Source organism: Carassius carassius, chromosome 37 (genome assembly GCF_963082965.1).
Source record: "Carassius carassius chromosome 37, fCarCar2.1, whole genome shotgun sequence".
In the NCBI taxonomy this organism is placed as follows: Eukaryota; Metazoa; Chordata; class Actinopteri; order Cypriniformes; family Cyprinidae; genus Carassius; species Carassius carassius.
Genome location: NC_081791.1, coordinates 21,148,875 through 21,165,428, shown reverse-complemented (window position 1 = coordinate 21,165,428; position 16,554 = coordinate 21,148,875). Strand labels below are relative to the sequence as shown.

At 36.2% G+C, this 16,554-nt stretch overlaps 2 protein-coding genes across 3 annotated transcripts in view; both read left to right on the top strand.

Annotated features, from left to right (window-relative positions):
• The window catches only part of LOC132118370 (diacylglycerol kinase alpha-like), a 109,158-nt gene extending 107,972 nt beyond the window's left edge, over nucleotides 1-1,186 (top strand). For both annotated transcript variants that reach the window (XM_059528176.1, XM_059528175.1), the window contains exon 24: nucleotides 165-1,186. In XM_059528176.1, coding sequence (XP_059384159.1) covers nucleotides 165-242 — 78 coding nt within the window. In that variant the 3' untranslated portion in view covers nucleotides 243-1,186. The remainder of the gene's footprint in view (nucleotides 1-164) is intronic.
• A 1,115-nt stretch (nucleotides 1,187-2,301) lies between these two features.
• Nucleotides 2,302-16,103, top strand: LOC132118362 (general receptor for phosphoinositides 1-associated scaffold protein-like). The gene is made up of 8 exons (XM_059528163.1): nucleotides 2,302-2,706; nucleotides 6,162-6,214; nucleotides 7,091-7,145; nucleotides 10,047-10,149; nucleotides 11,898-11,991; nucleotides 12,617-12,683; nucleotides 14,219-14,285; nucleotides 15,026-16,103. The coding sequence occupies exons 1-8, from the start codon at nucleotides 2,494-2,496 to the stop codon at nucleotides 15,535-15,537; spliced, it is 1,164 nt and encodes a 387-aa protein (XP_059384146.1). The 5' UTR covers nucleotides 2,302-2,493; the 3' UTR covers nucleotides 15,538-16,103.
• The last annotated feature ends 451 nt before the right edge of the window (nucleotides 16,104-16,554 follow it).

Here is a 16,554-nt window from a genome sequence, read left to right as displayed (position 1 = left end):
TTCTAAATTATTCCAAAACACATCTACAGTTTTCATGTACACTTCTTTTTTAGTGAACAATTCCTTTTATTTCAGTGTTAACTAATAGAAACAGGTCTGCATTAAATAAGATTTAACTTAATGTGGTGTTTTATCTCTTTGTTTTTTTTATTATTCTTTCTCAGATTCACATTACGCACAAAAACCAAGCCAGTATGCTGATGGGCCCTCAAATCAAATCTGGCTTTTTCAACCTGAAATAGAGTTTACCTACGCTTGAGGATGATTCAGTTCGCTTCGAAACTCTGTGTGCATTAACAAGGACTCTGAAGCTAATGACAATGTAAAGTGTATGTTAATTTTGCAGCAAATGCTTAATAAGGTTTTATCTCTTATTTAAATCCTTGTGTGTTTTTAGGAGATTATCCTTACATGAGGTACAAACTCTGCGCTAGACCATCTTAACATCAAATATGCTCTCTTTAAAGACATGTAGTGCTCTTAAACAGTAGCTCATGCATTTTTGCTGTGAGACACATATCATGTGCACAGGTCATTCCAAGTAAACAGGTTGGATATTTGTTTTAAGGTTATGTAGATAAACATAATAATATGCATCACTCCAAAGCATCCAGTTTATGAATCAAGTTTTGATGCGCAGTGACTTTGCTGTATAGGTGGTTTAAATATTAGAGATAGATGTTCGCTAAATCTCCATACTGCTTTTAGTTATTCCTTTAGATTTTTTCTCAGCTACTTTACTAATCATGAATGTCATATTACTCCAGGCTAAACAGGTTGCCACTGTGATCTTTACCAGAACAATGACTAGCTTTAGCAAATTAAAATCTGAAGAGCTTTATGAGATATCTAATTTATTTGCTGTTAAAATGTAAACACCTAAAATAGTAGGTGTAATGTTTAGATAAAATATCGAAATGAAACCAACAGTATGTTAACTATTTTTCGTAGGTTATTTTCATTGTATTAAGAATTTATTGAGTCAGTTGTGTTAAACTGATTTTGCAACATTTCATACATTTACTCAACTATTGTATTTCCATTTAACTCAATGAGCAAAATCCTAAAGGTTTTAGATTGCACATTTATGGCACTCTGGCAGGCTTATAAATTTACGTTGCTCCTGAGAATGTAGATGATCTCTTAATTTTGTGAATTGGTCTGAATAAACATTTCAATGTTAAATGATTTGCAGTGTATCTCTTTGATTTTCGTAAAAGTTTCTTAATGCCATAATTTGCATCAAAACTCATAAGGCGTGTACAGCATAAAAGCACTAGAGGGCGCTATCATTTTGACTAATTTTACACGAGCCTGCTCAGGCGTAGGGTTCAAGATTAATTTTCTCATGCCATTTCTTGGTTACTGAAATTATTTTAATAGTATATAGTAACTCATTTTTATATACTTTCTTCCAAACTCGTATGTGATAACCCAAATATTAGTCATTAATAATACATATCCATTTTAAAATTGGCTCAATTGTTTTACATAAAATGTTGCAACAGTTACATCAGTATATGAGAATAGTGTCCTAATCCTTTATTATGTCTGATTTAATCTCAAGATTCGGTATATTTTCACCATGACATGCGCTAACGTTGTCAGATTCTGAATCGTTGATGAATTGTTCTTTAGAATCGTTTTAAAGAGTCGGTTCACAAAACGACAACATGTTGATTCATTGAGTCAGCGAACCGCTAAATGGTTTGACAATATAGCCAAACACTAGAAATATAGCGAATGTACCTGAAATATGTTTTATCAGCTCACATACAAAACCTATAAGTTGGCATTTTATTTAATGTTCAACAATCCACAATACAGAAACTAAATAAAGTTCAGGATTGACTAATATTAGTGGCAATTAAAATTATTTTAAATACTACTACTAACAACAACGACAACAACAATAATAATAATAATAATAATAAATGTTTAAAAGTCATAAATCTTTTTTACGTGTTAAGTCTATGGTTAATAATTTATTTTCGAAGCCGTTGTTGTTTTGAAGAACCGATTCGCCGAAATGAGTCAATCTTACACTCACTGGTACAAACTTTGTTGACCATGGCAGTCGAACACATACAACTATAGGCTTAGTGCTTTTGTAATTAAACCCTGATAATACTTTAAATAATGCTACTTATGATCGTATAACATTGTATTTATAACAGCAAAACAGTTTCAGTTTTCTTCAACGTTGGTTCCTGCCAAAACATCGCTTCTGTGCATGACGACCAATCGCATCACGCCAATTGTGTGGCCCCGCCCTCTTTTAAAGTATTTCCTTCACATGTGCGTTTCTAACGCGACGAGTCTGTCCGCAGACGCTGCTGCTGCTGAAACTGAGCTAGAGCTGGGAATTATTGTTCAAGTCAGAGTGCTGGCTGGTGGCGAGTGGGTGACTTTTCACCCACACTCAGTACTTTTCATCTCTCGCTCTTCTTTCTTTCATATACTGTTGCTTTCATATTGAGTGACACGAGGACTATGAAAAACATGACTTTCCGACGCGTAAAGAAGCTGAACTCAAACGAACCGGACAGCGGGTCGCTGTGTCATGACAGTGGCGAGATCTACTTTACGTCCTCCAAATCGGACAGCTGTGGGACTGTGGATCGTGGACCCTCAAACTCCACTGAGGTTTATAGTTATAAGACCCTCGCTTACTCTGGAGGGACCCTACCAAGGAACTTCAAAAAGGTTAGGTTCATTTCATTTGAAACCCGAGATTCATGACTGTTTACATGTACCATGGCGAAATATTAATAAACACATTTAGTTATACACTTTCAGAACATGCGAGTATATTTATCTACTTCTGATTCCCTTCTGTAGAAAAAATAATAATTGAGTCCAGCCTAAGATGATTTACTGGTCTTCGTCAACCAATCCATGATCAAAAGGGTGTTTGGGATAGTTTTAAATGCACTTTTCAGATAGTCAGGTTGGGAGACCATCTCAAACAAAGATAAGACAAACAAACCATCTTAGACTGGTATAGGCTGTTTTTAGAGCAATATTGGCAAATTATCACAATGGCAAGATGTTAAGTGCACATACTCGTTAAGAAAATCCTGAATAATCGTATACCATCTTAAAACGCTGGTTTCACAAACCATGGGAGACCGGCTAAGACCAGCAACCATTTGTTTTTGTTTGATTGAGATTGAGCTGTAATTTCCTCAGCGTGTTACAGAGTTAAAATTAAACTCGCACTTCATCACTCTAATATCAGCTACTGGAGTCAAAGCTTTAAAAGATATATTACACTTTTACCTCCTTTATATCTGCCCTCTGTGCATCAACATCTTGAATATATTGTTTTGTGTGGTCTGGTCTTAATTAAGCACAGAAATAACAGTCCTGTGATGAGTTTGCTTTGATTAGAACCAGCAGTTGCATGCAACACTCAGGTTTGATTAGTTTGAAGGCACACAAGTTGAGCTCTCTTATTAACTTTTATATGCCACCATTATTGGATGTAACTTTATTGGACAGTGTTTCTCAAACCTGGTCTTGGAGTAGCCTTGAACTGGATATTTTGGATGTTTCTCTTATTAACACACCTGATCCATATCATCAGCTCATTGTTTGATGCTCTGAACCGGGTATGAGACATTCCAAATGTGCAATACTCCAGGATTAACAACCACTGTTGCATGGTACTTGTTTAAGGTAGCTAGACTCAGTTAGGTAGTCAATTAGACTATGATGTTCCTGATTGAATGGCTCAAGCAGTTGTCTCACTTTGCTTGGCATGTAAGGAATTTCTTGACCTGCACTTATTCACACCTGTCCATCAGTGTGCATCTGTGACCATCAGCATGTGACGATTCCTCTGAAGAAGCTCATTTGAATGTATATGTGTGAGCAGTCATGCAGAAATTTAGAAGTGGCTACACTTGTTCATGTATGCATGACTCTGAATCATTATTTTCCATGCAACACAGGCGATAATTAATAGCATGCCACAAAAAGTAGAGATTGACCCATTTTTTACAAATTTTGCTACTGTTCAGTGGTAAAATAATTAATTATATTAATTGTTTACATTTTCACAAGGTCAAAGGTTGTATGCTCAACTTTTTTTTTCTTTTTCTTTTTTTTTAATAAGTAGCAAGTTAGCAACCATTAATTATCAGAAGAGACATTTTGAACATTTATAACATTATGAACTTTATAAAAACATTATTATTATTATATTAACACATTTATTTATTTATTAACTTAATTAATTAAGCTCTTAATAATAGTAATAATAATAATGAAAAAGTATTATTTACGTATCTAAAAAAAGTTTTTTTATTTATTTTAGATGGATAGATGCAGACATGGATAGTATAGACAGTGTAGTCCAAAGTTACTTCTAAGATTTTCCAAATCCAAAGAAAGGCATTAATATGCTGGTCAACTCTAAAATGTACTGTACTCCACTTTGGCAAAAGCAGTGTCTCTTGGGTTTTGACTGTACAGATGTGAGCCTGCTTGGTTCTGGCCCTTGGGTTTAGACACACTGAAGTGTGTTTCATGGTCACTCATGGTGTAAATTGTTTCCTGTTGTCTTTGGACCACCCACACACAGGTCTGACTCCATCGACTCGGAGTAACTAAACCGCTCATATGTGTCCCTACTGAATCCTGGGCCTGCTCTTTTCCAGTCCACCTCCTGTGTGGCCAGCCTAGTTGTTTTATGGATCCTGACCAAGTGTCCGGGGCAGCAAAGCACCCTCCAGATTGTCTATCTATAACTTTTGTGGTGCAAAACTGAATTTACTACAGTCAGTTCAGTTGTGTAATGAAATGGCTTTTGAAATTCAAATAGGTCTGATATGATATAATTTCCCAGTATTTCCCGGTAACTGTCTGGTGGCAATCAATACTACATCTAAAATCTAAGATGTGTTATGACTCTGATATTCTTAAAGTGATAGCTCACCCAGAAATGACAATACTGTAATTTATTTACTCTTCTTCTCTCTCATTTTGTTTTAGTGTGTTCTCATTTAGTTTTAATGTTTAGTTTTAGTATTTAGTTTTAGCTTTGTAGAAGTTTCAGGTTTCTGTATTTGTTTAATGTTGCATTGAAAGTCAATAAAATCCCTTTTTTTTTTTTTTTTTTTTTTTCACTGATAGTAGGCTAAATGACAATTTTCGTTTTTGGGTGGACTGTCCCTTTAAGACAATGTTGCTGTGTACAAATCGTGGGGAAATGGTGGGGAAAATATTACAACTATTTGAATTGGGGCAGAATGACTGCCATTTTTGCCATTTTAAGGTCAAACACAATGGCTCCATGACAGCTGGTTTACGCAAAGCTACCCTGCAGCATTTAGATGTTGTATTTTAATTTGCAGAAATTAGTCATAAACAAAGCTTACTGGCAGTGGAGTACTACACGGCAGGCTTTTGGATTGTAGGGCAGGGTAGGTTTATGAACAGCTCTCTGTATCTGGACTCCTACACTTTGCGTGAATGCCAGGCCACAACAGGGTATTGTGTGTCCAAGAACTTTGCTACCCCATCCAACTGGCCCCGAGGGACCCTCTAGTTACATGGGAATAAATGAAGTCATTGAGGGAGACCCTACGACAATTCTCAAAGTGTATGAAAATAAAGAAAGGCAACGTTTTACTAGCTTTGGAGGGTTCGTGCATAAAGTGCACTTTGTGGGAAGCTGAAGTTGTTGGGGTTGAGGTACAGCCCAATTGAATGGGCGTCTGTAAGTGCGGGTGTAATATGAATGAACTCTTATGTTTGGATTGGATTTGCAATGTTATCAGCCAGATCATCAGCGCTGTTGTAGCACGACAGAACTTGTATTTCTCCAACCTGGCTGCATCTTAGATCTCCTTCTGGTAATTTCAGAGATAAGTATACCTAGTCTAGAGATAAAATAAGATCAGAATCCAAACCAGAGAAAACTGTGATAGAAAATGTTAAGTGAAACCGGCAGGCTGACATGCATTTCAGCTGTTAAAATCATGAAATGAACACGTTGCACAGCTTACAACTCAGACTTTGGAAAAAGACCTGTTGATCAGGAGGGGATTTCTAAGTGCACAAGAGCAGATATTCCAAAGGTCTCAGACACTCATTTTCTTCTTCTCTTGTTGTCTTTCTATTTTCCCTTCATCTCTCTCAATCTTGCTAAACAGAATGGTGGGCTGCAAAAGTGGAAGCCCCTTTCACACACTCCAGAACCACAAAGGTAAGATTGCCACCGCTTGTTCTCCGCCTACACTGATTTGATTGGTGTTTGCATGCGTCATTGTTACTTCCTTAAAAAACACATCTATTTATTGTGGCAGTTATGAAAACGTCAGACCCTAGTCATTCACGCTTTTTCCAAGGTGTCATAGAATAAAAATATCCACCCTTAAACAACCGCAATTATAGATTCATATAGAATGGCCTTTTTGGAGGACAGAATGATTGCTGTGAGGCCTCAATGAGTCTGTGAATAAAAAGGCGATTAGGATCAGCCAGATGGTCAGATGCGATCTTTCTTCACTGTATGCATCTTTTTATTCTTTTAAGCGTATGCATAATTCATGATTGCCTAATGATGTGTGAGTGCTTTCAGAAACACAGGACTCTTGTCATGTCATGGTATTCATAATGGACATGTTTGAATCCTGAGATTGCTCCATTGACTACTGTAGACAACTAGTACTGTAATCCCAACAGAAGTCATCTCCAGTTGCACCTATGTGATCGTCATTCATGCCCTGAGCTGTTGTAATTGAGAACTGTAAAAACACAAACTGTATAACTGTATGAAACCGAAAGTTCACTGAAAATATCGTTTGAAAATGAGCTGTTCAGATCTCAGAATCTTTTCTATTTTTTGTTCTTTTTCAAACATTTTCCATTACGCCACACAGGCGTATCCTCCAAACAGCAGTATCATGCGGTTGATTATGCGTTTCCTCTGTGTGTCTTTCATCATCCATGTTCCTGTAAGGTTTGAACATCAGTCAAGGTCATAGATTGAGACCAAACCATTCAGAACGACACTTTACTAAGACGTCTCTGTGCAAAAGCATATTAACAGAATTCCTTCTGTTTTGGTTTTTCCTTTCAGGAAAACGGTGATCCTGATGAAAAAAGAGGAGGAGGCCTTTGGCTTTGAGATCCAGGTAAGAGGGATTTAAAACTCTTTGAAGTCATTCAAGGTTTTTGAAGTGGTGGTAACTAATGTAAAATCTTTCTGAGGTGGCTTGTACATGTGGGTGGGCCGCTCGTAATTAAATCCAAGTAAGGCTTTGGATGAAGGATCCAGTCATGGTTAAATCGCTGTTATGTTTAGTCGATGACACCAGTGTTTATTTGACCTCATTTTGACAGAATCAATTATTAGCTACGATTTATCCATGTGTAATCCAGTTGTAGTTGTGACCGAATCAAAAATCCCTCTTAGTATGAGAACCTGCTCATTTTCTTTGTAGATTGTTCTTCACGGTGTACACTTTATCAAAGTCTGGTTCCTCAATGTTGAAGCGATTATGAACTCTGCATTTGTAATTATTTATCCCTGTTCAAAGCAGTATTTCATTTGTTTTGACACATGTTCCAGATAGCTAGTTTACATTTAGTAATGTATAATAGTTCCGATGCAGGATGGAGACCCCTCCTTTCCTGCCTTGTCCTCTAGTACAGTACATGACATCAAGTTTCTGTCGCATGAGAGGCAACATATCAAGAAACAAATCGTTTACTAGGATGGCGTGCTGTAGACAACATTGTTTTCGGAGTCTCTTAGCAGCGGGGATACGGTTGGCCGTATCTACTATGTAAATATGTCTGTACTTTGCATCTCCTGAGGTGCTCAGTGTCTGAGAAGCGGTTGGAGTGTGTGGGAAGAGGAAGGAAGATGATTCCAAAACTGTTTTCCAAATATTCACGTTTCAGAGATGTTTGTAAATTTGTTTGCTTTTTGAGTGTTTATTGGGAGCTCAGGCCATAGAATAATGCAATGGGTATTTAACACTATATATATATATATATATATATATATATATATATATATATATATATATATATGAGGTTTTTCTTAAAGGGACAAATTTTCTCACCCTCCTAATATTTGAAACCATATGACTTTCTCTTTTTAGTATAATTTAAAGAGAATGTCCGAGCTGCTATTTTCCATACAATGAAAGTGAATGGCGACTCACTGTCAAGGAAGATTTTTAATTGAATATCCACTGAAATTGTTGTATGACAGCCCAAGTCCCTATTCACTTTCATTGTAATGTTAAAGAGCAGCGTGATCGTTCTTTGAAACATCTCTTTTTGCACTCTACTGAATGATGTCAGTCATTGAGGTTTGTAACAACACAAGGGGGTAGATGATGACAGAACAGTCATTTTTGAGTAAACGATTCCTTTAAGACCACATTTATGAAGAGTCATCCAAAGTTTCGTCAGATTCACCTTTTCTATTTGACAGAATGAGGTTTAACAGTATCCTCGGCTCACGAAGCTGTTAACCTCAACAACAGCTTTGGGTCTCTGTATGGGAAGTGAGCAGAAACATCAGCCACACTCAAAGCTATTGAAATAAGATGTTCCTACACATGTAACACTCATGAAATTGTCATTCATTGTGAAAGTGAACATCGTGAGAGCATCTTGGAGCCACAGCATGTTTCTGTGGTGACTGATGAAAACATTGTGCACCATAGCAAACATTTAAGCTCCACGCACGTCAGGAAACTAACAGCAAAGTCAGATGCTCATTTGAATCTGCACACATCCATGAACCAAAGTACCACTGATAAGGCACCAACATGCAAATGACTTTAGTATATCATCAGCATGTGCGTTTCGACATGAGCTACTGATTACATTTAGAATGGAAACTGAAGCTGATGTTTGCATATCGACTGTCTCACGAAGTCTCTTCCTGTTCTGTTTTAAACTACTCTTGCTGTGTAGAATTGCATGGTGTTTTTAACTCATAGAATTTACTGTCTGAAATCTCTCAAACCACTATGATTCGTTCTAGCTTCTTTATATCCATAGCAGTTTACACAGAAATCCATTTGCTAGTCTTTCAGCTGACCTAGGTTGTTTTATTGTGAAGTGGAGAAACTGCACAGGATTTTACTGACGTGGCTTAGCTTTTATTGCTACTATTAAAATTACTTTTCATTTACCTAATTGACTATTTAAATGTAATATTATCCACTCATATTGCAAACTGCTTGTATAGAGTAGCTGATATTTTGTATTAATCTTCATTGTATTATACAACATACCATCCTCCATGATTCAATGGTTATAATATAATAGATTACATTACCTATCCATTTTGCAAACCGCTTGTCCCGTGTAGAGTTACTGATACTGTATGATATTATCCATCCATCCATCCAGCTTGTATAAAATAATACATTAAAAGTAAGTGTAATCTGCTTCTGGCAAACATAATATTTTGACTAAATTGAATAACTGAATTGTATTTATTTGAAACCACCACATTACAGAAGTCAAATTGGTTTTGACACCAAGTAAACTGGCTGTAGCTGTTGCTAGCACTCCGAAATGGTGCGAAAATGTAAACTGCTGAATAGCCACACATTTTCGCATGCCTCATCCAGATGGCTGTGTGTGGTTTAGTGGTGATGAACTGCATTTACAGTTCAAACGTCGAAACGACAACAAAAATGGCCCAGTTTTGGTGTGGCTTGTTTATCAAGGATGTTTGCATGTGAGTAAAGCACCTGGAGCCATCCCTCACGTTAAGCATCCTTTAAGCCATTGAGTCTGTCAGTCAGTCTTTGTGAAGTCAACATTCTAGTCATTGAGCACATTATGGTGTTAATCCACTGTGGAAACACTTTCAGACCCAATTTAGCAATGCTACGTCGAACAATAAGCCACAGCTTACAAGAAAAGGGCACACCTTGTGAGCGTATGACTCATTTTGTTTACTTTAGTATAATCTGGTGACAGATCTATAAATAATGTAAGCCTTGCAGACGAGACATCTTTGTTTACAGTCCGTTTTTTTTTGTGTGTGTGTTTGTCTACAGACATATGGGCTGCATCACCAGAGTGAGAACTCAGTGGAGATGTGCACCTTTATTTGCAAAGTCCACGAAGACAGTGCTGCCCAACTTGCAGGCCTTAAAGTCGGTAAGTGTGCTCACATTAACACCACCCTTTATGTTTGCTCAGTAATTCCGGCATTTGACACAGAGGCTAGAATATTCAGAGTGGTCCTTAGGGTCACAGGGAGTGTGTTACTGCATTTTAAAACATAGAGATCAGTTTCCTTCATCTAGCTCTTGAATATTATGTTTTGTATTAAAATGACTCTGTGTGAAAAGGAGTAATATTTCAGAAGGCTTGCTTTCTCACTTGGATATCTCATCAATCTGTCAGCACAATGACAGATGAGTGGCAGCCCTGCTGTTTAAGCAAGAGCAAATATCACAGAGCAGCACCCACGTAGACTGTACATGGATTTTTACTCTTTCAAACTGTAAAACCGGATACTGTCAAGTCACACTGTGGCTTTTTTTTTGTGGGCTGCATATTTATACACAGTGGGGGTTTTTTTCTGAACATTGTTTCCTTTTTGTTTTAGCAAATTCTTGCTGTACTTGACACAATTATTTTACTTGGTATAAATGAAAAGGAGCTGTTACATTTTTAAGATTTAAAAATCTAGAAGATAATTTTGAGCCATGGGTTCCCTTGTGAATATCTAAAAAAAAAGTAATAATAATAATTTGAAAGAAGTTACCTCACCAAGGCTGCATTTATTTGATCAAAATACAGTAAAAATTTTGATTTTATAAAATTACATTTTAAAATAACTATTTTCTGTTTTAATATATTTTAAAATCTGTTTGTTCTCTTTAATTTTGACAATTGTTGTTCATTTTAATACATCTTTGCTCAGAACTAACTTACTTACCAAACTTACTGACCACAAATTTTGAATTTGCATTTTCTAGTAGTTTTTGTCCTTGTAGAAACTTGTAGAACAAGTAGAACAAATGCTTTCCTAAAAATACATCTGTCATTGTCCTATAATGCCCTATTCAGGCTTATATGAATTCTTACCACTTGGCATATTTTTTATATGCAGAATCTGCATTCTTTTCTACAATTTCAAAAAGAATAGACAGTTCTGCATCTAAAATACCAGTTTCTCTGCTCTGAGATCAGTTGATCTTCTCCAAAGTCCAGAATATAACAACTACAGCTCCTAGATAAACTGATGTCAGATCAGCGGTAAAGAGGAATTCCTACTTTGAGTTGGTTTCACTTCCTGCATTCCCTGCATGCTTTGCACTATTGTCGTCTTTGGCCTATCTCTCAAAAACACATGACTTCATCGTTTTTAGACAAGAAAACCCAAATCTCTCCAAGGAGAAAAGGAATTGTTTCATTACATATTGATGTGCGCAGTCCAGCCCCTCTCCAACAGAAGTGTCCCAAAACACTTTAGTGAAATGTCTTCCGAAAATCATCCATGTTGAGTTTTATAATGAAGAGAAAAAGTTGTTCCATCACTTTTTATGTTCATTCATGGTTAAACCTGTATAACATGTCTTCAGTGGAACATGTTTAGCAGAATGTTCACGCTGCTCTTTTCTGTACAGTGAAAGTGGATAGTGGATGACAAGCTCAAAAAAGGTCCAAACAAGCACCATAAAAATAGTCAATGCAATTAGTGCATCATATTTCAAATGTTCGGAAGCTGTTTAAAAGGTTTCTGTGAGGAACAGAATGAAATTGAATGTGATCTGATTGAATGTGACTGAAAAAGTTTCTTTTGTGCTGCTTGGAAGAAAATGGGTCCGGTTTCAAAATACAGTAAACGTCCAGTCAGATCTATTCTCAGTTTAACACTCTTTTTCTTGGATTTGTAGGAGACACGATTGCCAGCGTGAATGACACTTCTGTGGAAGGCTTTCGCCATAAAGAAATCGTCCAGCTCATTAAATCATCAGGCAACAGCATTAGGTATGTAGATACTTGGTGTTCTACCATGTCTGATTTTCTAAATAAGCCAAATTGTCACTCTTTCCTCAAAGTAGAATATAAGCTTTAAAAGTTTAAATTAAAACTAAATTGTTCCAAGTGTACATGTGGTCTTTATTTTTGATTAGCATGAAAAATTTGATCTGCTATCACTTGATTGGAACCACACTCTCCTTCCCCCTTTTATTTCCTGTTTAATTAAAGATAAAAGGCCAGTGAAAATGAACCTCCATTTATAAAGTGTTGAGACTGGTGATGTGAACCACATGAATGCAAAGAAGTTCATGCCTTCAAACTCCACGGCTTTTAACCCAGTAATTTCCACTTTTAAGCGTGGGTTTATGCTGTAAATGAGAACGTTTACAGCAGCCCATTAAAAAGAGGTCCCCACCTCATATCCATATCACCAATGACTGTCTTGAAATGATATACATTTGGGGGAAGGGGAGTTTTGTATTACCACTAAGCTCCTATTCAGACACGTTATGGTCTTAAGTCTGTTTTAAAGAGCTCTTTGACTTTGTTAAATTGCTGTGTTTAATAGATTGAGGCTTTGAATCGTAATAACGCACAATATGAAGTGACTTTGTTTTGTTCCTGTGTCTAGGCTAGAAACCGTCTATAGTGACTCGATACGAAAAGCAGAATTGGAAGCCCGACTGCAGTATCTAAAGGTAAATTTCTCGGACTACATGTACACCAACATGCTCGAATCAAGCATACTGAAACATTTACATGCGTTGTAATGTTAGCCCAGCTTGAACATGAGCACTAGCGCCGAACACAACGGTTTCCTCTCACAAACCCACCTGTTCAGGCCAGTCTTAATCCTCACATACCACATACAGATGACATAGCGCCATCCGAAACGAAGAAAGGCACATTTTTACCTTCCTTATGACATTCTCATATGTGAAAGAAGATGCCTAGGCCATAAAGTTAAAAGTTTCTTTTTGGTTGTCACTTCTGTGGTATTTGAGAGATACGTTTTGGCACAAAGGCTTTTGTCGGGGTTAAAAGAAAATAAGTTATTTAAATACAAACTAAAACTGATCTAAAAATCAAATATAGATGTCAGATAATGTTAGTTGTTACAGCTACATACGATTTTTATTCATTTGAAATATTTAAATTACTAAAACTGAAAAAAAGCTGAATTTTAAAAAAGCATTTACAATTTACAAAAGCACAAAACAAAAGTTGTATAACAAACTAAAATTCAAATGAAAACAGTAAAACAGTTCTTAATAAAAACTATTGTATTATACAAATAATACTTAAATATCCCTGGCTCACTGTAAGTAAGGGTCATCTGAAAGCGAGATAAATAATAAGATTTCCATTGTATGGTTTGTTAGGAACGGACAATATTTGGCTGAGATACAACTATGTGAAAATCTGGAATCTGAGGGTGCAAAAAAAATTGCCTTTAAAAGTTGTCTGAATGAAGTTCTTAGAAATGCATATTACTTATCAAACTTATATATTTACAGTAGTAAATTTACTAAATGTCTTCGTGAAATATAACGAAAATATTGGCATAAAAGAACAATTTATCATTTTAACCCATACGGTGCATTGTTGGCTATTGCTACAAATATACCTGTGCTACTTATGACTGGTTTTGTGGTCCAAGGTCACATATTTAAAAAAAACACTAATAATTGAATAACACTGCCAAATTAAATTATTTGCAAACCTTAAAATTAATATCCTTTTTTCATAATGTACATTATAATGCTGTGATGCCTAAACTTCATTGTAGAATTTAAAACAATATATTTTAGTTTGTTTTATTTTTCATTTTAGACGAAATGGTATAAAATGTTAATACTGTCAATTTAGCAGTTGTCTGCCATAAAATAAAAATAAAAAATCCCTTTTTATTGTGCGATTCAATAAAATAGATAATAACAGAAGATACCAGAATAGATACAAAAATTGTTTATTAGTATCATGACCAAACAACTTTTTGTTCTTTTCATCATACTAGGTTGATTAAATTAATAAAAAAAATTGTACCCACACAATAAAGGACACTGCAATGAGTTTGATACGCGAAGTGGCAATAGAGAACTTGAGAACTGTCTGACCTCCCTGACCACACACTTCCCTCTTCTCTGATGATGATGATGGGGAAAAAGTAGATGAACCGATTAGTAGAATGACATGTGAAATGAGTCTTACTGTGTCTTTTTTGTCTCTCCAGCAAACCTTGCATGAGAAATGGGATGAATATAGATCTCTAATGGTGCAGGAGCAGCGGCTTGTGCATGGTGAGTTTTTAGCACATGATAGCGATCTTTACTACACCAGGCCTTTGAATGAGCTTGTTTCAGAAACGTTCAAAAGTTGGCAGCCTGACATTTGCACACTTCTGCATTTATTTTTGTCACACAAAACACTTCCTGTTAGCACAAAGTTGTAATAGACGACTTCAAGAGTGGTAAACGAAGAAAAGAATATGTGACCTTGGACTGTGAAACAAGTCATAAGGGTCATCTGAAAGCTGAATAAATAAGTTTTCCATTGATGTATTGTTTGCTAGGAAAGGACAATATTTGGCCAAGATATATAGCCGAACTAATTGAAAATCTGTAAACCGAGAGTGCAAAAAAATCTAAATATTGGGGAAAATTATTTTTTTTTAATATATATATATTATATTATTATATTTTTATATATATATATTACCATAGGAAATTGACAAAATATCTTCATGGAACATGATCTTTACTTAATATCCTAATGATTTTTGGCATAAAAGAAAAATCTATAATTTTGACCCATACAATGTATTTTTGGCTATTGCTACAAATGTACTCGTTATTTATGGCTGGTTTTGTCGTCCAGGGTCACATATTTAGAAGCACATGTTAGTGTGAGTAAAGATCAAACTAAATTACTTTGCATACCAACATAATACTTTCCTTAAAGACTCATTTTAAAATGGGGAGTAATTTTCCTTTAAAACCTTTCCAGAGGTTAATTTAGCTATCTATTTTCAATCCCACAGGCATCGTCATGAGTGATGTGGCTGTGTACGAGTCTCTGGAGTCAACTGGTTTATACGGTAGTCTGGGAGCTCCGAGCCCCGCGGCCATGCGTGCGTTATGTGGCACCGGGAGCACAAGCAGCAGCGTCAGCCATCTAAGTGCCGCCACAACTGAGGACGACCCACTCTACCAAACCTGCATCTTCCAGGGGGAGTGTTCCAAGAACGCCAGCAACGACGAGCTCGACTCAAACCAAGAGAAGACTCCAAGCAGCCGTCCACGCCTCATCCGACCCGCCAGCGAGCTCTTCGCTACTGCCAAGACCACCTTGACCCGCAGCGCTAGCACACGCAGTTACATGAGGGCCCCACCGTCGTCATCCTCGGTGCCTAACGGAGAGAAACAGCAGTGCGGAGGGTTCAGCACACTGCAGCGCAAGCCCAAACCCAAACAGAAGAGCTTTAGGCGGAGTCTGTTGAAATTCATTCCCGGACTAAACCGACCCCTGGAAGAGGAGGAAAGCAAACTGTGAGAAACAAAAGCGAACTGAGAATTCAAAGACTCCCTGTTTAAAAGGAGCGAAAAGGAAACTGAAGACCAAAAGTGGATGCCAAGATAAACCAAAGAATCCAGTGATGATAAAACAGTGTTTTCATATTGTTTTCTGAGAAAAAATTTAAAGCCTGTTTGGTCAAGTTGGTAATTATTTGAAGTGTGCCAAAAGAATCTGAATACAAATCATTAGCTAAAGATTGGTTGGGCGACTTTAAATATTAGTTTTAGCCTTTAAATATTAGTTTTAGACTTGAAGTATTCAGATTCATCTAAAATGCTGAGAAGTAGCTGTGGATTTCTGTTGATCGCTGGAATATTGTTGAAAATTCCGTAACGAATAATATAACCATTAACAAGACCCAAAAATGTGGACCAGTGTGTCTTAATCACTTTGTCAACTCCTTTAACTAGTTTATTAACTTTGTCTAACTTTATGTCCTGGTGCACATTTTGCACCTAAATGAGGAAGCAAATGTTTGTACATATTTTGTTAATGTTTAAGTTATTTATTTAATGTTTATTTTCTGTGATTGTTTTTTTTTTTTCATTTTTGTAATTTTGTTAATTGAAGATGTACAAAATGAAGGATTATTTTTATTATTATTTGATAATATTTGAAGGTCATAACTGAAAATACTTTGGTCCTGAAGGATATTTAATATGTACCTTTTTGGCATGTATGTGTAAATAACTTTTTTTTTTTTTTTTTGATGAAAATGTCGATTGAAAATAAAAGGATGGTATTTTTCCCTCATAATTTCTTTTTTTTTTCTATGCTGAATACATACACTTATTTTTCCCTAAAGTCCACTTACTAAACTAAACTCCCTGCCATTTGAGCACAAGTGCTTTTATTGTGCAGATGTCTTTTGATTTCTTTCCAAAATATTTTTCTTTGCACTTATACTTATGCTTATTTCTTATGCTCATACAAAAGACTACACCCTAATGTGCTTTCCTAACCTCAAAAACAACATCGTCATATGGGGCAGAG